The following is a 22,404-nucleotide window of genomic DNA, read 5'->3' as shown; positions in this document are numbered from 1 at the left end:
ATACTTGGTTTATTTGAACTGAAACGCATGCAAGAGCCGCATACAAGCGTGCCGTCGTTTTGAAAAACGCAGGTGACGCGCTACTCCTTCAGATCCTCTGAAGTCAACTTCCGACAACGTGCAGGACACGACTGTCTCCATTGGCAACGAGGAGAACAAACTTTTGAGTTGATGGCAACTTTGAGAAGAACAACATGGGAGATGCGGACTTCAGCAAATACGATTTAGCACGTTTACAGGACGAGTTGGCGCAGGAGAGAGAGATGAAGTAAGTGCAACGTGTATTGTAAGGGAATGTATTTATAGTGAGGGATACCTGAAGAAAATAGGACCTCTGAAATAGAAATGGATGGCCAACCGTTCAGTAAAGTATATTTTTACCCGACCCTCCCTGAACGCTCACTCCCCTATACCCCAAAAAATAATTTCAACAAAGTCGCTAGCAGAGATCCCGTCTAGACAGGGGTCAAGTGAACCGACAATCACCAAATGCAGTCAAGCCATCCGCTCTTTAGTTTCCGCCTGAATATTTATGCGCGAATACACTACACGGTAATGCGTGTTTTTCTGGAAACGGAGTCATATACACAGACGTTTTAAATGTATTTTGTTTTAAATCGACAAGTCATCTCTGTGCTCGTCCTCTACAGCTGACCAGGACGTCAGTAGGCCTGGTACACGTGTACAGATATAAAAAAAAAATTGGGGGGACAAATACATTTTATTTTCGTGAGGAAGCCTTTGACTCGCCTGCTGAAGGACCACCGTACACAACACAGACATTGGTCAGGCAGCACAAATTAGCACGAGCCGGGCTGGGGATCATGATTAGGAACGTCAATCCAATGCTGTGTAGCCTAGTTTTATATACACCATCTCAGCAGCTCCAAAAATTGGAAAGAAAGTACATTTTCTTACAAATATAACTTTGCCCTGTCAATCAAATGTATTTATAAAGCCCTTTTTACATCAGCCGATGTCACAAAGTGCTGTACAGAAACCCAGCCTAAAACCCCAAAGAGCCAGCAATGCAGATGTAGAAGCACGGTGGCTAGGAAAAACTCACTAGAAAGGCCAAAACCTAGAGAGGAACCAGGCTCTCTGAGCATGCTCTTGGTATATCCTAGGCTTGCAGCCTATAGTATAGGTTAAGGATAATTTGATAGCGACTACACAAGGCCGTAATTGATATTGCGCGCCCAGCAGAGAATCAGGGATGAGGGGCCAAGATACAATAAAGCAACTAATTCTCAATGACTAAGCAATATGACATTTTATTGATTGTAAATTACATGACCCTCTCCTGGAGTGAAACATCAAGAAATACTAAACCCTCCCCATGACTGAAATTGAAAAAGCATGACCCTCCCCCATTTCCCCCGGGTCACACTTGTGTAAATTTGGTAGTTATACTATCACCAATCCACATTAAATGCCCATCTCTCTCTCTCTCTCTCTCTCTCTCTCTCTCTCTCTCTGTCTCTCTCTGTTTCTCTCTCTCATCTTTCACTCCTGCCTGTAGAGAGATGCTGCAGGAGTCTGTGTGTGATCTGGGGAGCACTATGACAGAGTTGGAGGAGAGACTAAACAGTGTGAACCTTGAGGGTGAGTCTGTATGGTGTGTGTGAACTTTGAGGTTAACCAAACAGCTTATTTTCTTATTATCAATTTCTTTCTTTCTTTAAATGCAAATGTCCTGCAATTCTACACATTTATGTGCGTTCAAATGATGTCAGGAGTCGAATCCCCGCCCTCAAAAATGTTTTGAGTTTTACTATTGACTGGCCTAGGTGGTTAGTAGTGTTGCTATGGTAGCCGAAGCATGGCTCCATGTGAGAAGGTCACGTCCGTGTTCAGTGAACTAATGGAATAAACACACAAGCCTGTTCACTTGATTAAATATGATGTAGCAACATATCACAGTATGTTACATTAAACATGCGTTACATCGTGTAGTGTAAAACATGTTGAGTGTGGGGATGTGCATCCTCTTGCCAGGTAACGAGTGGAAGACCCGGTATGACACGCAGGTGGAGCTGAACGGTCGGCTGGAACGTCAGATAGCACTTGTTCACGAAAAAATGGAGGACCTGCGGAGAAACCCCATGGGTAATATAAAGGACATGTTAAACACACACGCACACTAAACACACACGCACACTAAACACACACGCACACTAAACACACACACACACTAAACACACACACACTAAACACACACACACACTAAACACACGCACACTAAACACACACTACACACGCACACTAAACACACACACACACACTAAACACACACATACACTAAACACACACACACTAAACACACACACACACTAAACACACACATACACTAAACACACACACTAAACACTAAACACACACTACACACACACTAAACACACACACACACGCACACTAAACACATATGCACACTAAACACACACACACACACACTAAACACACACACACACGCACACTAAACACACACTACACACACACTAAACACACACACACTAAACACACACACACACTGAACACACACACACACGCACACTAAACACACACACACACGCACACTAAACACACACACACACGCACACTAAACACACACACACACGCACACTAAACACACACGCACACTAAACACACACACACACACTAAACACACACACACTAAACACACACACACACGCACACTAAACACACACATACACACGCACACTAAACACACACTAAACACACACACACTAAACACACACACACACACACACACACAAGGGAAATTATTTTGTGGATATTTAGGGTGCTTTTGAGGTGACCCTACATGTTTTCTATGTGTCTTTGCAGATCGATTAGCCTCAATACGATCCTATTATGAGGTCCCAGTGGTGAGTTCTTACATATATTGGACTGTGTATTTTATGGTATATTATATACTGTATATTATATTATATACTGTATATTTTATGGTATATTAAATACTGTATATTATAGATATTATATTATATACTGTATATTTTATGGTATATTATATACTGTATATTTAATGGTATATTATATACTGTATATTATAGATATTATATTATATACTGTATATTTTATGGTATATTATATACTGTATATTATAGATATTAAATTATATACTGTATATTTTATGGTATATTATATACTGTATATTTTATGGTATATTATATACTGTATATTATAGATATTATATTATATACTGTATATTTTATGGTATATTATATACTGTATATTATAGATATTATATTATATACTGTATATTTTATGGTATATTATATACTGTATATTATAGATATTATATTATATACTGTATATTTTATGGTATATTATATACTGTATATTATAGATATTATATTATATACTGTATATTTGATGGTATATTATATACTGTATATTATAGATATTATATTATATACTGTATATTTTATGGGATATTAAATACTGTATATTATAGATATTATATTATATACTGTATATTATAGATATTATATTATATACTGTATATTATAAATATTATATTATATACTGCATATTATTGATATTTTATACTGCATATTATAGATATTATAATATATTCTGCATATTATAATATCATTTTATATACTGTATATTTTATGGTATATTATATACTGTATATTATAGATATTATATTATATACTGTATATTATAGATATTATATTATATACTGTATATTTTATACTGTATATTATAGATATTATATTATAATCTGTTTATTATAGATATTATATTATAGATATTATATTATATACTGCATATTATAGATATTATATACTGTATATTATAGATATTATATACTGCATATTATAGATATTATATTATATACTGCATATTATAGATATTATATACTGTATATTATGGATATTATATACTGCATATTATAGATATTATATTATATACTGCATATTATAGATATTATATACTGTATATTATAGATATTATATTATATACTGCATATTATAGATATTATATTATATACTGCATATTATAGATATTATATTATATACTGCATATTATAGATATTATATTATATGCTGTATATTATAGTTATATTATATACTGCATATTATAGATATTATATTATATACTGTATATTATAGATATATTATATACTGCATATTATAGATATTATATTATATACTGTATATTATAGATATTATAGATATTATATTATATACTGTATATTATAGATATTATAGATATTATATTATATACTGTATATTATAGATATTATAGATATTATATTATATACTGTATATTATAGTTATATTATATTATAGATATTATATTATATACTGTATATTATAGATATATTATATACAGCATATTATAGATATTATATTATATACTGTATATTATAGTTATATTATATACAGCATATTATAGATATTATGTTATATACTGTATATTATAGATATATTATATACTGCATATTATAGATATTATATACTGTATATTATAGATATTATATTATATACAGTATATTATAGATATTATATTATATACTGTATATTATAGATATTATATTATATACTGCATATTATAGATATTATATACTGTATATTATAGATATTATATTATATACAGTATATTATAGATATTATATTATAAACAGTGCGTTCTGAAAGTATTCAGACCCCTTCAGTTTTCCACATTTTGTTTTCCTCATCAATCTACCCACAATGCTCCATAATGACAAAGCAAAAACATGTTTTTAGAAATGTTTGCAAATGTATAAAAAAGTTACAAACAGAAATACCTTATTTTCGTAAGTATTCAGACCCTTTGCTATAAGACTCGAAATTTTAGCTCAGGTGCATCCTGTTTCCATTGATCATATTCTTGAGATGTTTCTACAACTTGATTGGAGTCCACCTGTGGTAAATTAATTGATTGGTCATCCTGTCTATATAAGGTCCCTCAAACCAAGTCATGAGGTCGAAGGAATTGTCTTTGGAGTGCCGAGACAGGATTGTACTGTATATGTTATGGAATATTATATTGTATACTGTATATTTTTTGATATATATTAGATTGACAGTCAGACAGATCCACATGGGTGATTGGAGAAAGATGAACACAACACCAATAGAACACACAGAGAACCAACCAGTGGTGCCAGACCAGACCAGGCCGGACCAGACAAGACCAGATCAGACCAAGCCAGACCAGATCGGACAAGACCAGATCAGTCCAAGTCAGACCAGAGCAGATCGGACAAGACCAGATCAGACCAAGCCAGACCAGATCAGACCAGAGCAGATCGGACAAGACCAGATCAGACCAAGCCAGACCAGATCAGACCAGAGCAGATCGGACAAGACCAGATCAGACCAAGCCAGACCAGATCAGACCAGGCCGGACCAGATCGGACCAGATCAGACCAAACCAGACCAGACCAGACCAGATCAGACCAGACCAGCTGCCACTTTAGATAACTGTGCTGATGTAGACAGAATAAACCTGACTTTAATCACAGCTCAGTAATCACTGGATTACACACTAAATCAGAGAACACACTCCTTATTGTTTGTGTGTGTGTGTGTGTGTGTGTGTGTGCGTCTGTGTCTCTGTGTGTGTGCGTCTGTGTGTGTGTGTGTCTGAGCACGCCTGGCAGATGGTAATTAGTATATCTGGGGAGGGTGAATGTGATCTGCATGAGTGTCGGGGAAAGAGAAAAGGAGAGAGAGAGAGAGAGAAATAGGAGGGGGGAGAGAGAGGGAGAGAGTGACAGGAGAGAGAGAGAGACAGAGAGAGATATATACAGGCCTTAGGGAGAGAGAGAGACAGAGCGAAAGAGAGAGAGATATACAGGCCTAGGGACAGAGAGAGAGAGAGACAGAGAGACAGAGAGAGAGAGAGGAGTAACAGGCCTAGAGACAGAGAGACAGAGAGAGAGAGAGAGAGAGAGAGGAGTAACAGGCCTAGAGACAGAGCGAGAGAGAGACAGAGAGAGAGAGAGGAGTAACAGGCCTAGAGACAGAGAGACAGAGAGAGAGAGAGACAGAGAGAGAGAGAGGAGTAACAGGCCTAGAGACAGCGAGACAGAGAGAGAGAGAGGAGTAACAGGCCTAGAGAGAGCGAGACAGCGACAGTGTGACAAGAATGTAAAGACCTACAGAGTTGTAGAGTGGAGAGAGAATAACAACTTTCTTTTCAAATTTAAGGGAGATATAGAGAGGGTTATCCATTCCACCTGCTAGTCCACCTGCTAGTCAGAATAACAGCTGTTTGTTAGTTAGTGCTAACAACAGAAGGTTAAAGATGTCCTCCAGCCATTTAAATAAGATAAAAAAATAACGATAAGCCAAGTATAAATACAGTAAAGTTCACACACTAAATACATTCAAGTATAAATACAGTAAAGTACACATAATAAATACTTTCAAGTATAAATACAGTAAAGTACAAACACTAAAAAATGGACGTCTTACAGTGGGATCAGACCATAATGTCTGCGCTGTGTTCTCTAGTCTAGTGGTGCGATGCTAACTAGCCTTGGAGGCCTCTTTCTGTTCTCTAGTCTAGTGGTGCGATGCTAACTAGCCTCAGAGACCTCTTTCTGTTCTCTAGTCTAGTGGTGCGATGCTAACTAGCCTCGGAGACCTCTTTCTGTTCTCTAGTCTAGTGGTGCGATACTAACTAGCCTCACTGACCTCTTTCTGTTCTCTAGTCTAGTGGTGCGATGCTAACTAGCCTCACTGAACTCTTTCTGTTCTCTAGTCTAGTGGTGCGATGCTAACTAGCCTCACTGACCTCTTTCTGTTCTCTAGTCTAGTGGCGCGATGCTAACTAGCCTCCGAGACCTCTTTCTGTTCTCTAGTCTAGTGAAGCGATGCTAACTAGCCTCGGAGACCTCTGGACCCTGTACATGACTAGACCAGGAGTTACCCTGGACAGGGAAACCTCTGGGCCCTGTAGTTGTAGTTCTAGTTTATAACTGGGACCTGTAGTTGTTCCTGGTCAGGTGGTTATGCTGTGTCTGACTCTATTTCCCAGGATGCACTGAGGCAGAGGCTGAAGGTCCTGACCAATGAGAAGGCAGCGCTGCAGGGTCAGCTGTTAGACTGCAGACTGAGGATCGAACAGGAGGGGAAGGTCTGTTTGTATCTGTTTCTCTCTCTGTTTCTCTCCCTGTTTCTCTGTTTCTCTCTCTTTCTGTTTCTCTCTGTTTCTCTCTGTTTCTCTCCCTGTTTTTCTCTCTGTTTCTCTCTGTTTCTCTCTCTGTTTCTCTCTGTTTCTCTCTCTGTTTCTCTTTTTCTCTCTCTGTTTTTCTCTCTGTTTCTCTCTCTGTCTCTGTTTCTCTTTCTTTCTCTGTTTCTCCCTCTCACTCTCTCTCTCTCACTCTCTCTCGTCTGATTGTTTATCCATTTGTTTATTTGTTTATGGTTTTGTCCGATCAGATTACGGCGTGTCACGTTTATGAGAATAAGGCTAAAATCGGCCAGTATTAGCACCTACTAATCTATAATCCCTTTCTGTTTTTCATCAATATAGCCACACAGCACACTGACCCATGTGACATTTTATCTTCGGTAATCGTGAGACAGAACAACATGTCCTCGTGACTAACATTCCCGACATGTAGCAAACAAAAGTCAACGCATCTCAGCCCTCACACCTAACGTCCATTTGAAGAGCATAAACTGGGAAGTTTTGACTCGTTCAGTCAGAGTTTCCTCTTGATTGCTAACAATAGCATCAATTCTTAGTTTCACAGTGTTATCTGACAAAGGTATTGATGTGAGTTTCTGTGCCTCTGCCTCCCAACACATTGTTTTCACCATATCAACCGGTAATATCATAGTCTCTGCGATAGTGTGTGGTTTCACAGCGTAGAGAGTTCACCATGGGAAAGATTCAAGTGCAACAGTTAAATTCAGCCTTTTCTCATGATCTAAGTCTGCTCACTGGTTAAATTTGATCTTTTAGATTTGAATTATTTTCATTTAGACTTTTAAGGTCAACCACATTTTATATATTATTTTTTTGTTAGTCATATCAGGCGACCCCGCACAGGGTTGCGACCCCTAGTTTGGGAACCACGTCTTTATGGTGTAAATACCTAGACCCTCTAATCTGAAAGACCTGTTGGTGTAGATATCTAGACCCTCTAATCTGAAAGGCCTGTTGGTGTAGATACCTAGACCCTCTAATCTGAAAGACCTGTTGGTGTAGATACCTAGACCCTCTAATCTGAAAGACCTGTTGGTGTAGATATCTAGACCCTCTAATCTGAAAGGCCTGTTGGTGTAGATACCTAGACCCTCTAATCTGAAAGACCTGTTGGTGTAGATACCTAGACCCTCTAATCTGAAAGACCTGTTGGTGTAGATACCTAGACCCTCTAATCTGAAATGCCTGTTGGTGTAGATATCTAGACCCTCTAATCTGAAAGACCTGTTGGTGTAGATATCTAGACTTACCATCAGTTCATCTGATTAGTCTGACTCTTACCATGCACTTATTAAAAGAAAAGAAGTGTGCTTGCAATACTCTGACTTACTCATTCTTTCATGTCTCACTTTCTCTCTTTTACTTCCCAGGCCTTTTATAAAGCCAACGCGGTGAGGCGTGTGTATCTGTCAGAAATAGCTAAGGTAAGCATCGTCCTCTCACATCGGTCCTTCCTCCTATGAGGCAGAACTGCTGGCAAAGACCAGAGAACGACACACACACACACACACACACAGTCCTATTGACTGACTGCCACTATGAAATATAGCAGCTATATAGAGAGAGAACATTGTGCAGTTGGAGAGGTGGTGTGTGTGTGTGGTGTCTGTGTGTCTGTCTGTGAGTCTGTCTGTGTGTCTGTCTGTGAGTCTGTGGGTCTGTCTGTCTGTCTGTGTCTGTCTGTGTGTGTGTCTGTTCTCAACCCTACTTTCTCATTCACCCTCTAGAGTTCCCTCTCCAATGATGCAGTGCTGTTGGTCTCCCTCCTTCCCTTCCTCCCTCCCAAACACACACACACTCATATATATATACACACACACACACACACACACACACACACACACACACACACACACACACACACACACACACACACACACACACACACACGCACACACGCACACACGCACACACACACACACACTCATACAGTGCTGTTGGTCTCCCTCCCTCTTTGTCACAAACACACACACACACAGAGGAGAGAGGAAAGAACTGAGTCAAGGACTTTCAGCCTTGTTTTCTTTCAGACACACACACACACACACACACACACACACACACACACACACACACACACACACACACACACACACACACATACACGCACACACACTCACCCAGACATGTACTCATGTACAGGTATTCAAATCTATTCAGATTATAAGGAAGCTACATCAATGTCTGTGTGATAGAAAATCTGTTTTGCTGTGTCACAGTTGTCATCAACCCTGGATGTCACCAGGCGTCAATACCAGGCCCAGCCACAGAGGGAGAGGGCGCCAGAGAGCCAGCAGTACCCTGTCCAGCCACACAGGGCACCAGAGAGCTATATGAGGAAGTGAGTTCGTGCAGCCTCGAACCACAGATCTAGGATCAGTTTACTAGCCCATCCAATCCTAAAAGTCACCATGATATGGGGGTGGAATTATATCTGATCGTGGACCAGTAGTTATTTAAGGACATTTCTGACTTAATACAAACATGTCTAGTCATCTGTGCTCTCTCTCACTCTCATAACTACATTCTGTAGTAGGGGCCCAATATTATATAACTACATTCTGTAGTAGGGGCCCTATATTATATATCTACATTCTGTAGTAGGGGCCCTATATTATATATCTACATTCTGTAGTAGGGGCCCTATATTATATATCTACATTCTGTAGTAGGGGCCCAATATTATATAACTACATTCTGTAGTAGGGGCCCAATATTATATAACTACATTCTGTAGTAGGGGCCCAATATTATATAACTACATTCTGTAGTAGGGGCCCAATATTATATAACTACATTCTGTAGTAGGGGCCCAATATTATATAACTACATTCTGTAGTAGGGGCCCAATATTATATAACTACATTCTGTAGTAGGGGCCCAATATTATATAACTACATTCTGTAGTAGGGGCCCTATATTATATAACTACATTCTGTAGTAGGGGCCCTATATTATATTCTGTGTGTGTGTTTAATAATCCACCTGCAGACCTTAATTCGACAGACACTGTCTGGAAGGGAGGGAGGGAGGGAGGGAGGGAGGGAGACCAACAGCACTGCATCATTGGAGAGGGAACTCTAGAGGGTGAATGAGAAAGTAGGGCTGAGAACACACACAGACAGACAGACAGACAGACAGACAGACAGACAGACAGACATTCTGTCAGTGTCTGTCGAATTAAGGTCTGCTGCTGGATTATTAAACACACACACACACACACACACACACACACACACATTTCAACTACACAGATGAAGATATATCATTGGGTGTGTAACTGTGATGGGATGTGAGTGACTTTGAACTACACTCTACATGTTTTGAGTTGACAGCTCAGAAGAATTCCGTCAAGGCAGCTAGCTTGAGTTGTCAAAGTCAGAATATGTTATGAAATCAACTTCTCAAGGCCGGTTATTTCGTTATGTAAGGTAGTACTTTTATCATAAAATTGTTTTTTTAAATCCTCTGATATCATCTTTATAATTTATCAAATCTGAAAATGACTAAGATTTTGATGTTTCATTTGTATGTTTGTTTATTCATAAAATATATCCATGTTCCATCCATCTCTCTCTCTCTGTCTCTCTCTCTCTCTCTCTCTCTCTCTCTCTCTGTCTCTCTCTCTGTCTCTCTCTCTGTCGCTCTCTGTCTCTCTCTCTCTCTCTCTCTCTCTCTCTGTCTCTCTCTCTCTCTCTCTCTCTCTCTTTCTCTGTCTCTCTCTCTCTCTCTCTGTCTCTCTGTCTCTCTCTCTCTCTCTCTCTCTCTTTCTCTGTCTCTCTCTCTCTTTCTCTCTGTCTCTCTCTCTCTCTCTCTCTCTCTCTCTCTCTCTTTCTCTCTGTCTCTCTCTGTCTCTCTCTCTCTCTCTCTCTTTCTCTCTGTCTCTCTCTCTCTCTCTCTCTCTCTCTCTTTCTCTCTGTCTCTCTCTCTCTCTCTCTCTCTGTCTCTCTCTCTCTCTCTCTCTCTCTCTCTCTCTCTCTCTCTCTCTCTCTCTCTCTCTCTCTCTCTCTCTCTCTCTCTCTCTCTCTCTCTCTGTCTCTCTCTGTCTCTCTCTGTCTCTCTCTGTCTCTCTCTGTCTCTCTCTCTCTCTCTCTCTCTCTCTCTCTTTCTCTCTGTCTCTCTCTGTCTGTCTGACAGGGGGAAGCAGACCAGTAAGCAGTCAGGAAGAGGAGGAGGAAGTGAGGGAGGAAGAGGAGGAGGAAAAGAGGGAGGAAGAGGAGTCAGGAAGGCTGAGTTGGGGAGCAGGTTACCCATACTGAAACACTGAGTCACCTCTCATATATATATGTATATATATATATATATATATATATATATATATATATATATATATATATATATATATATACAACAATGCTGGTTTGATTTGTGTAATAAAATTGTCTCACTGGTAATGTGGTGTGTATTTATACCCTAATGTTCTTTTTTGAGATCTGTGGGGATGACAGGATTAAATTGAAGAAAAAAGGAGAGTTGTAGCATGGAGGAGTGGGAAGGAGAAGGGAAGAGAAGAGAGGAAAGAATGGAAGGAAATAGGAAGTGGAGAGGAGAAGGGATGAGGAGGGGAGAAGGGATGAAGAGGGGATAGAGGAGAGGGGACGGGATGAAGAGGGGATAGAGGTGAGGGGACGGGATGAAGAGGGGATAGAGGAGAAGGGATGAGGAGGGGAGAAGGGATGAAGAGGGGATAGAGGAGAGAAGGGATGAAGAGGGGATAGAGGAGAGGAGAAGGGATGAAGAGCGGATAGAGGAGAGGGGACGGGATGAGGAGGGGATATAGGAGAGGAGAAAAGATGAGGAGAGCATAGAGGGGAAGGGATGAGGAGAGCAAAACAGATGAGGGGATAGAGGAGATGGAAACGGATGAGGAGGGGAAAATGGATGAGGAGGGGATAGAGTAGAGGAAAATGGATGAGGAGGGGATAGAGGAGAAGGGATGAGGAGGGGATAGAGGAGAGGAGAAGGGATGAAGAGGGGATAAAGGAGAGGAAAACGGATGAGGAGGGGATAGAGGAGAGGGGCCGGTATGAGGAGGGGATAGAGGAGAGGAAAACGGATGAGGAGGGGATAGAGGAGAGGAGGGGATAGAGGAGAGAAGAAAAGATGAGGAGGGGATAGAGGGGAAGGGATGAGGAGAGCAAAACAGATGAGGGGATAGAGGAGAGGAGAAGGGATGAGGAGGGGATAGAGGAGAGGAGAAGGGATGAGGAGGGGGAAATGGATGATGAGGGGATAGAGGAGAGGGGACGGGATGAGGAGATGGGACGGGATGAGGAGGGGATAGAGGAGAGGGGACGGGATGAGGAGGGGATATAGGAGAGGGGACGGGATGAGGAGATGGGACGGGATGAGGAGGGGATAGAGGAGAGGGGACGGGATAGAGGAGAGGAAAACGAATGAGGAGGGCATAGAGGGGAAGGGATGAGGAGGGACCAGAATTGAATAGTCCTGCTGTAGGGTTTTGGGCCTTATTTACATATTTCCCAGGGTACCTTTCGGCTTGAATTTTCTCGTTTCCAGTACACCCATGACTGTTTCCTAGTGATAGAGAAATGGTTGTCGCATTCGTTCATTTTCAGTCCTGTGACCTGAACCAAGTGAGTGAACATGATGCCATTGAACTTTAATTATTTAAGATAAATCAATACATATTTCATAAGGCCATCTTTTGAGAGTTTTACCCTAATGCAATAGCATGAACGTCTGGTTTACAGGCCACAGCAGGCCTGGAAATCACATTATGCTGGCTTGCAAAGTGTTGTGTATCCCTCCAGCCAGAGTGGGTATATCCAACATATGGAGAAAAACATTTACCCGCAACCTGCATTCAGAATGACTGCCTGGGTTGGGAAGACTAAGACATGAGACTAACTTAAACATCTAAACTGAAACAAACACTTCATTAGCGCTTGCAATAAGTCCAAGTAAAAGATTAAAATAGTAAAAAAATATATAAATATTTATGATTTTTATATTTGAGTAGCATGAGATGAATTAATCAATCAATGTGCATGCCAAAACACAGATATTGAAACAAACCATTACAAAAAGCAACCTACAATAGAGCATGCTGGGAAATATGATAATGATGAGCGTGGTTTTCGTTCAACTGGTTTATTAACACCAACAGTGGGGTTCTTTTACATCAATTTAACTCTTTATAGTGTCCATTGAACTCTTGAATCAACACTGGAAATGTTACACTGAAAAATCAACACTAGTTAATTAACACTGACCAATTTGCTGTGTGCTCTGAAAGGGACACAGCTGTAGGCTTCCAAACATTTAAACAACCCACTCCCACACACACGCACACACTTAACTCAAAGGTTCTTTATCGGACAAGAGTTTCCCAGGAAACCTTAAGAGCTGAGGGAGAATCAGTTAAGAACATTAATTTCTTACAGTGTACTACCTCCTACACACACACACAAACACACACACACACACACACACACTGCGTATACTACCTCCTACAGCCTCTTGCATTACATAAACCATACTGGATCATTGTCACAAACATTTGAATATCTAAACCAAACGGCCAAATGTCCAACTCAAACTACGACATCAAATTATGACTGTAAGCATTCTCAGCTGCTATATCTTTCCAAAATACAGAGTTGTTGCTGTTCCTTATTTTCCGAAGGTACTGTCCAACTGTCTACAATAGTTACTGTAGACAGCTCAATGTCCAACTGTGTATAATAGTTACTGTAGACAGCCCAATGTCCAACTGTCTATAATAGTTACTGTAGACAGCCCAATGTCCAACTGTCTACAATAGTTACTGTAGACAGCCCAATGTCCAACTGTCTACAATAGTTACTGTAGACAGCCCAATGTCCAACTGTCTATAATAGTTACTGTAGACAGCCCAGCCCAATGCCCAACTGTCTACAATAGTTACTGTAGACAGCTCAATGTCCAACTGTCTATAATAGTTACTGTAGACAGCCCAATGTCCAACTGTCTATAATAGTTACTGTAGACAGCCCAGCCCAATGTCCAACTGTCTACAATAGTTACTGTAGACAGCCCAATGTCCAACTGTCTACAATAGTTACTGTAGACAGCCCAATGTCCAACTGTCTACAATAGTTACTGTAGACAGCCCAATGTCCAACTGTCTACAATAGTTACTGTAGACAGCCCAATGTCCAGCTGTCTACAATAGTTACTGTAGGCAGCCCAATGTCCAACTGTCTACAATAGTTACTGTAGACAGCCCAGCCCAATGTCCAACTGTCTACAATAGTTACTGTAGACAGCCCAATGTCCAACTGTCTACAATAGTTACTGTAGACAGCCCAATGTCCAACTGTCTACAATAGTTACTGTAGACAGCCCAATGTCCAACTGTCTACAATAGTTACTGTAGACAGCCCAGCCCAATGTCCAGCTGTCTATAATAGTTACTGTAGACAGCCCAATGTCCAACTGTCTACAATAGTTACTGTAGACAGCCCAGCCCAATGTCCAACTGTCTACAATAGTTACTGTAGACAGCCCAATGTCCAACTGTCTACAATAGTTACTGTAGACAGCCCAATGTCCAACTGTCTACAATAGTTACTGTAGACAGCCCAGCCCAATGTCCAGCTGTCTATAATAGTTACTGTAGACAGCCCAATGTCCAACTGTCTACAATAGTTACTGTAGACAGCCCAGCCCAATGTCCAACTGTCTACAATAGTTACTGTAGACAGCCCAATGTCCAACTGTCTATAATACTTACTGTAGACAGCCCAATGTCCAACTGTCTACAATAGTTACTGTAGACAGCCCAGCCCAATGTCCAACTGTCTACAATAGTTACTGTAGACAGCCCAATGTCCAACTGTCTACAATAGTTACTGTAGACAGCCCAATGTCCAACTGTCTACAATAGTTACTGTAGACAGCCCAGCCCAATGTCCAGCTGTCTATAATAGTTACTGTAGACAGCCCAATGTCCAACTGTCTACAATAGTTACTGTAGACAGCCCAGCCCAATGTCCAACTGTCTATAATAGTTACTGTAGACAGCCCAGCCCAATGTCCAACTGTCTATAATAGTTAATGTAGACAGCTCAATGTCCAACTGTCTATAATAGTTACTGTAGACAGCCCAGCCCAATGTCCAACTGTCTATAATAGTTAATGTAGACAGCTCAATGTCCAACTGTCTACAATAGTTACTGTAGACAGCCCAGCCCAATGTCCAACTGTCTATAATAGTTACTGTAGACAGCCCAGCCCAATGTCCAACTGTCTATAATAGTTACTGTAGACAGCCCAGCCCAATGTCCAACTGTCTACAATAGTTACTGTAGACAGCCCAATGTCCAACTGTCTACAATAGTTACTGTAGACAGCCCAATGTCCAGCTGTCTACAATAGTTACTGTAGACAGCCCAATGTCCAACTGTCTATAATAGTTACTGTAGACAGCTCAATATCCAGCTCTGACTACAATAGTTACTGTAGACAGCCCAATGTCCAGCTCTGATTACAATAGTTACTGTAGACAGCCCAATGTCCAGCTGTCTACAATAGTTACTGTAGACAGCCCAATGTCCAGCTGTCTACAATAGTTACTGTAGACAGCCCAATGTCCAACTGTCTACAATAGTTACTGTAGACAGCCCAATGTCCAACTGTCTACAATAGTTACTGTAGACAGCCCAATGTCCAACTGTCTACAATAGTTACTGTAGACAGCCCAATGTCCAACTGTCTACAATAGTTACTGTAGACAGCCCAATGTCCAACTGTCTACAATAGTTACTGTAGACAGCCCAATGTCCAGCTCTGATTACAATAGTTACTGTAGACAGCCCAATGTCCAACTGTCTACAATAGTTACTGTAGACAGCCCAATGTCCAACCGTCTACAATAGTTACTGTAGACAGCCCAGCCCAATGTCCAGCTGTCTATAATAGTTACTGTAGACAGCCCAATGTCCAACTGTCTACAATAGTTACTGTAGACAGCCCAATTTCCAGCTCTGACTGCAATAGTTACTGTAGACAGCCCAATGTCCAACTGTCTACAATAGTTACTGTAGACAGCCCAATGTCCAACTGTCTATAATAGTTACTGTAGACAGCCCAATGTCCAACTGTCTACAATAGTTACTGTAGACAGCCCAATGTCCAACTGTCTACAATAGTTACTGTAGACAGCCCAATGTCCAGCTGTCTACAATAGTTACTGTAGACAGCCCAATGTCCAACTGTCTACAATAGTTACTGTAGACAGCCCAATGTCCAACTGTCTACAATAGTTACTGTAGACAGCCCAATGTCCAACTGTCTACAATAGTTACTGTAGACAGCCCAATGTCCAACTGTCTACAATAGTTACTGTAGACAGCCCAGCCCAATGTCCAGCTGTCTATAATAGTTACTGTAGACAGCTCAATGTCCAACTGTCTATAATAGTTACTGTAGACAGCCCAATGTCCAACTGTCTTCAATAGTTACTGTAGACAGCCCAATGTCCAACTGTCTATAATAGTTACTGTAGACAGCCCAGCCCAATGTCCAACTGTCTATAATAGTTACTGTAGACAGCCCAATGTCCAACTGTCTACAATAGTTACTGTAGACAGCCCAATGTCCAACTATCTACAATAGTTACTGTAGACAGCCCAATTTCCAGCTCTGACTGCAATAGTTACTGTAGACAGCCCAATGTCCAACTGTCTACAATAGTTACTGTAGACAGCCCAGCCCAATGTCCAGCTGTCTATAATAGCTACTGTAGACAGCCCAATGTCCAACTGTCTACAATAGTTACTGTAGACAGCCCAGCCCAATGTCCAACTGTCTATAATAGTTACTGTAGACAGCCCAATGTCCAACTGTCTTCAATAGTTACTGTAGACAGCCCAATGTCCAACTGTCTATAATAGTTACTGTAGACAGCCCAATGTCCAACTGTCTACAATAGTTACTGTAGACAGCCCAATGTCCAACTGTCTACAATAGTTACTGTAGACAGCCCAATGTCCAACTGTCTACAATAGTTACTGTAGACAGCCCAATGTCCAACTGTCTACAATAGTTACTGTAGACAGCCCAATGTCCAACTGTCTACAATAGTTACTGTAGACAGCCCAATGTCCAGCTCTGATTACAATAGTTACTGTAGACAGCCCAGCCCAATGTCCAACTGTCTATAATAGTTACTGTAGACAGCCCAGCCCAATGTCCAACTGTCTATAATAGTTACTACAGACAGCCCAATGTCCAGCTCTGACTACAATAGTTACTGTAGACAGCCCAATTTCCAACTGTCTATAATAGTTACTGTAGACAGCCCAATGTCCAACTGTCTATAATAGTTACTGTAGACAGCCCAGCCCAATGTCCAACTGTCTACAATAGTTACTGTAGACAGCCCAATGTCCAACTGTCTACAATAGTTACTGTAGACAGCCCAATGTCCAGCTGTCTACAATAGTTACTGTAGACAGCCCAATGTCCAACTGTCTATAATAGTTACTGTAGACAGCTCAATATCCAGCTCTGACTACAATAGTTACTGTAGACAGCCCAATGTCCAGCTCTGATTACAATAGTTACTGTAGACAGCCCAATGTCCAGCTCTGACTACAATAGTTACTGTAGACAGCCCAATGTCCAGCTGTCTACAATAGTTACTGTAGACAGCCCAATGTCCAACTGTCTACAATAGTTACTGTAGACAGCCCAATGTCCAACTGTCTACAATAGTTACTGTAGACAGCCCAATGTCCAACTGTCTACAATAGTTACTGTAGACAGCCCAATGTCCAACTGTCTACAATAGTTACTGTAGACAGCCCAATGTCCAACTGTCTACAATAGTTACTGTAGACAGCCCAATGTCCAGCTCTGATTACAATAGTTACTGTAGACAGCCCAATGTCCAACTGTCTACAATAGTTACTGTAGACAGCCCAATGTCCAACCGTCTACAATAGTTACTGTAGACAGCCCAGCCCAATGTCCAGCTGTCTATAATAGTTACTGTAGACAGCCCAATGTCCAACTGTCTACAATAGTTACTGTAGACAGCCCAATTTCCAGCTCTGACTGCAATAGTTACTGTAGACAGCCCAATGTCCAACTGTCTACAATAGTTACTGTAGACAGCCCAATGTCCAACTGTCTATAATAGTTACTGTAGACAGCCCAATGTCCAACTGTCTACAATAGTTACTGTAGACAGCCCAATGTCCAACTGTCTACAATAGTTACTGTAGACAGCCCAATGTCCAACTGTCTACAATAGTTACTGTAGACAGCCCAGCCCAATGTCCAGCTGTGTATAATAGTTACTGTAGACAGCCCAATGTCCAACTGTCTACAATAGTTACTGTAGACAGCCCAGCCCAATGTCCAACTGTCTATAATAGTTAATGTAGACAGCTCAATGTCCAACTGTCTATAATAGTTACTACAGACAGCCCAATGTCCAGCTCTGACTACAATAGTTACTGTAGACAGCCCAATGTCCAACTGTCTATAATAGTTACTGTAGACAGCCCAATGTCCAACTGTCTATAATAGTTACTGTAGACAGCCCAGCCCAATGTCCAACTGTCTACAATAGTTACTGTAGACAGCCCAATGTCCAACTGTCTACAATAGTTACTGTAGACAGCCCAATGTCCAGCTGTCTACAATAGTTACTGTAGACAGCCCAATGTCCAACTGTCTATAATAGTTACTGTAGACAGCTCAATATCCAGCTCTGACTACAATAGTTACTGTAGACAGCCCAATGTCCAGCTCTGATTACAATAGTTACTGTAGACAGCCCAATGTCCAGCTCTGACTACAATAGTTACTGTAGACAGCCCAATGTCCAGCTGTCTACAATAGTTACTGTAGACAGCCCAATGTCCAACTGTCTACAATAGTTACTGTAGACAGCCCAATGTCCAACTGTCTACAATAGTTACTGTAGACAGCCCAATGTCCAACTGTCTACAATAGTTACTGTAGACAGCCCAATGTCCAACTGTCTACAATAGTTACTGTAGACAGCCCAATGTCCAACTGTCTACAATAGTTACTGTAGACAGCCCAATGTCCAGCTCTGATTACAATAGTTACTGTAGACAGCCCAATGTCCAACTGTCTACAATAGTTACTGTAGACTGCCCAATGTCCAACCGTCTACAATAGTTACTGTAGACAGCCCAGCCCAATGTCCAGCTGTCTATAATAGTTACTGTAGACAGCCCAATGTCCAACTGTCTACAATAGTTACTGTAGACAGCCCAATTTCCAGCTCTGACTGCAATAGTTACTGTAGACAGCCCAATGTCCAACTGTCTACAATAGTTACTGTAGACAGCCCAATGTCCAACTGTCTATAATAGTTACTGTAGACAGCCCAATGTCCAACTGTCTACAATAGTTACTGTAGACAGCCCAATGTCCAACTGTCTACAATAGTTACTGTAGACAGCCCAATGTCCAACTGTCTACAATAGTTACTGTAGACAGCCCAGCCCAATGTCCAGCTGTGTATAATAGTTACTGTAGACAGCCCAATGTCCAACTGTCTACAATAGTTACTGTAGACAGCCCAGCCCAATGTCCAACTGTCTATAATAGTTACTGTAGACAGCCCAGCCCATTGTCCAACTGTCTATAATAGTTAATGTAGACAGCTCAATGTCCAACTGTCTATAATAGTTACTACAGACAGCCCAATGTCCAGCTCTGACTACAATAGTTACTGTAGACAGCCCAATGTCCAGCTCTGACTACAAGAGTTACTGTAGACAGCCCAATGTCCAACTGTCTATAATAGTTACTGTAGACAGCCCAATGTCCAACTGTCTATAATAGTTACTGTAGACAGCCCAGCCCAATGTCCACCTGTCTACAATAGTTACTGTAGACAGCCCAATGTCCAGCTGTCTACAATAGTTACTGTAGACAGCCCAATGTCCAACTGTCTACAATAGTTACTGTAGACTGCCCAATGTCCAACCGTCTACAATAGTTACTGTAGACAGCCCAGCCCAATGTCCAGCTGTCTATAATAGTTACTGTAGACAGCCCAATGTCCAACTGTCTACAATAGTTACTGTAGACAGCCCAATTTCCAGCTCTGACTGCAATAGTTACTGTAGACAGCCCAATGTCCAACTGTCTACAATAGTTACTGTAGACAGCCCAATGTCCAACTGTCTATAATAGTTACTGTAGACAGCCCAATGTCCAACTGTCTACAATAGTTACTGTAGACAGCCCAATGTCCAACTGTCTACAATAGTTACTGTAGACAGCCCAATGTCCAACTGTCTACAATAGTTACTGTAGACAGCCCAGCCCAATGTCCAGCTGTGTATAATAGTTACTGTAGACAGCCCAATGTCCAACTGTCTACAATAGTTACTGTAGACAGCCCAGCCCAATGTCCAACTGTCTATAATAGTTACTGTAGACAGCCCAGCCCATTGTCCAACTGTCTATAATAGTTAATGTAGACAGCTCAATGTCCAACTGTCTATAATAGTTACTACAGACAGCCCAATGTCCAGCTCTGACTACAAGAGTTACTGTAGACAGCCCAATGTCCAACTGTCTATAATAGTTACTGTAGACAGCCCAATGTCCAACTGTCTATAATAGTTACTGTAGACAGCCCAGCCCAATGTCCACCTGTCTACAATAGTTACTGTAGACAGCCCAATGTCCAGCTGTCTACAATAGTTACTGTAGACAGCCCAATGTCCAACTGTCTATAATAGTTACTGTAGACAGCTCAATATCCAGCTCTGACTACAATAGTTACTGTTGACAGCCCAATGTCCAGCTGTCTACAATAGTTTCTGTAGACAGCCCAATGTCCAGCTCTGATTACAATAGTTACTGTAGACAGCCCAATGTCCAGCTCTGACTACAATAGTTACTGTAGACAGCCCAATGTCCAACTGTCTACAATAGTTACTGTAGACAGCCCAATGTCCAGCTGTCTACAATAGTTACTGTAGACAGCCCAATGTCCAACTGTCTACAATAGTTACTGTAGACAGCCCAATGTCCAGCTCTGACTACAATAGTTACTGTAGACAGCCCAATGTCCAGCTCTGACTACAATAGTTACTGTAGACAGCCCAATGTCCAACTGTCTATAATAGTTACTGTAGACAGCCCAGCCCAATGTCCAACTGTCTATAGTAGTTACTGTAGACAGCCCAGCCCAATGTCCAGCTGTCTATAATAGTTACTGTAGACAGCCCAATGTCCAACTGTCTATAATAGTTACTGTAGACAGCCCAATGTCCAACTGTCTATAATAGTTACTGTAGACAGCCCAGCCCAATGTCCAACTGTCTATAATAGTTACTGTAGACAGCCCAATGTCCAACTGTCTATAATAGTTACTGTAGACAGCCCAATGTCCAGCTGTCTATAATAGTTACTGTAGACAGCTCAATGTCCAACTGTCTATAATAGTTACTGTAGACAGCCCAATGTCCAACTGTCTATAATAGTTACTGTAGACAGCCCAATGTCCAACTGTCTACAATAGTTACTGTAGACAGCCCAATTTCCAGCTCTGACTGCAATAGTTACTGTAGACAGCCCAATGTCCAACTGTCTACAATAGTTACTGTAGACAGCCCAATGTCCAACTGTCTATAATAGTTACTGTAGACAGCCCAATGTCCAACTGTCTACAATAGTTACTGTAGACAGCCCAGCCCAATGTCCAGCTGTCTATAATAGTTACTGTAGACAGCCCAATGTCCAACTGTCTACAATAGTTACTGTAGACAGCCCAGCCCAATGTCCAACTGTCTATAATAGTTACTGTAGACAGCCCAATGTCCAACTGTCTTCAATAGTTACTGTAGACAGCCCAATGTCCAACTGTCTATAATAGTTACTGTAGACAGCCCAATGTCCAACTGTCTACAATAGTTACTGTAGACAGCCCAGCCCAATGTCCAACTGTCTATAATAGTTACTGTAGACAGCCCAATGTCCAACTGTCTACAATAGTTACTGTAGACAGCCCAATGTCCAACTCTGTCTTCAATAGTTACTGTAAACAGCCCAATGTCCAACTGTCTACAATAGTTACTGTAGACAGCCCAATGTCCAACTCTGTCTACAATAGTTACTGTAAACAGCCCACTATCCAGCTCTGACTACAATAGTTACTAGAGACACCCCAATGTCCAACTA

At 41.0% G+C, this 22,404-nt stretch overlaps 1 protein-coding gene across 1 annotated transcript; it reads left to right on the top strand.

Moving 5' to 3' along the window:
- The first annotated feature begins 148 nt into the window (after positions 1 to 148).
- Positions 149 to 11,499, top strand: LOC139388602 (coiled-coil domain containing 169). The gene is made up of 8 exons (XM_071135361.1): positions 149 to 268; positions 1,523 to 1,605; positions 1,999 to 2,109; positions 2,848 to 2,888; positions 7,042 to 7,140; positions 8,589 to 8,642; positions 9,438 to 9,559; positions 11,356 to 11,499. The coding sequence occupies exons 1-8, from the start codon at positions 195 to 197 to the stop codon at positions 11,483 to 11,485; spliced, it is 714 nt and encodes a 237-aa protein (XP_070991462.1). The 5' UTR covers positions 149 to 194; the 3' UTR covers positions 11,486 to 11,499.
- The last annotated feature ends 10,905 nt before the right edge of the window (positions 11,500 to 22,404 follow it).

The sequence above is a fragment of the Oncorhynchus clarkii genome, chromosome 29 (genome assembly GCF_045791955.1).
Source record: "Oncorhynchus clarkii lewisi isolate Uvic-CL-2024 chromosome 29, UVic_Ocla_1.0, whole genome shotgun sequence".
Classification (NCBI taxonomy): Eukaryota; Metazoa; Chordata; class Actinopteri; order Salmoniformes; family Salmonidae; genus Oncorhynchus; species Oncorhynchus clarkii.
Note: the sequence above shows the minus strand (reverse complement) of the source record. Positions and strands in the feature narration are given on the sequence as shown.

Coding starts and splice junctions, on each gene's coding strand:
- LOC139388602 (XM_071135361.1), top strand. CDS start 195: ATGGGAGATGCGGACTTCAGCAAATACGATTTAGCACGTTTACAGGAC. Junction 1,606..1,998: donor AAACAGTGTGAACCTTGAGG/GTGAGTCTGTAT, acceptor TCCTCTTGCCAG/GTAACGAGTGGAAGACCCGG. Junction 8,643..9,437: donor ATCTGTCAGAAATAGCTAAG/GTAAGCATCGTC, acceptor GCTGTGTCACAG/TTGTCATCAACCCTGGATGT.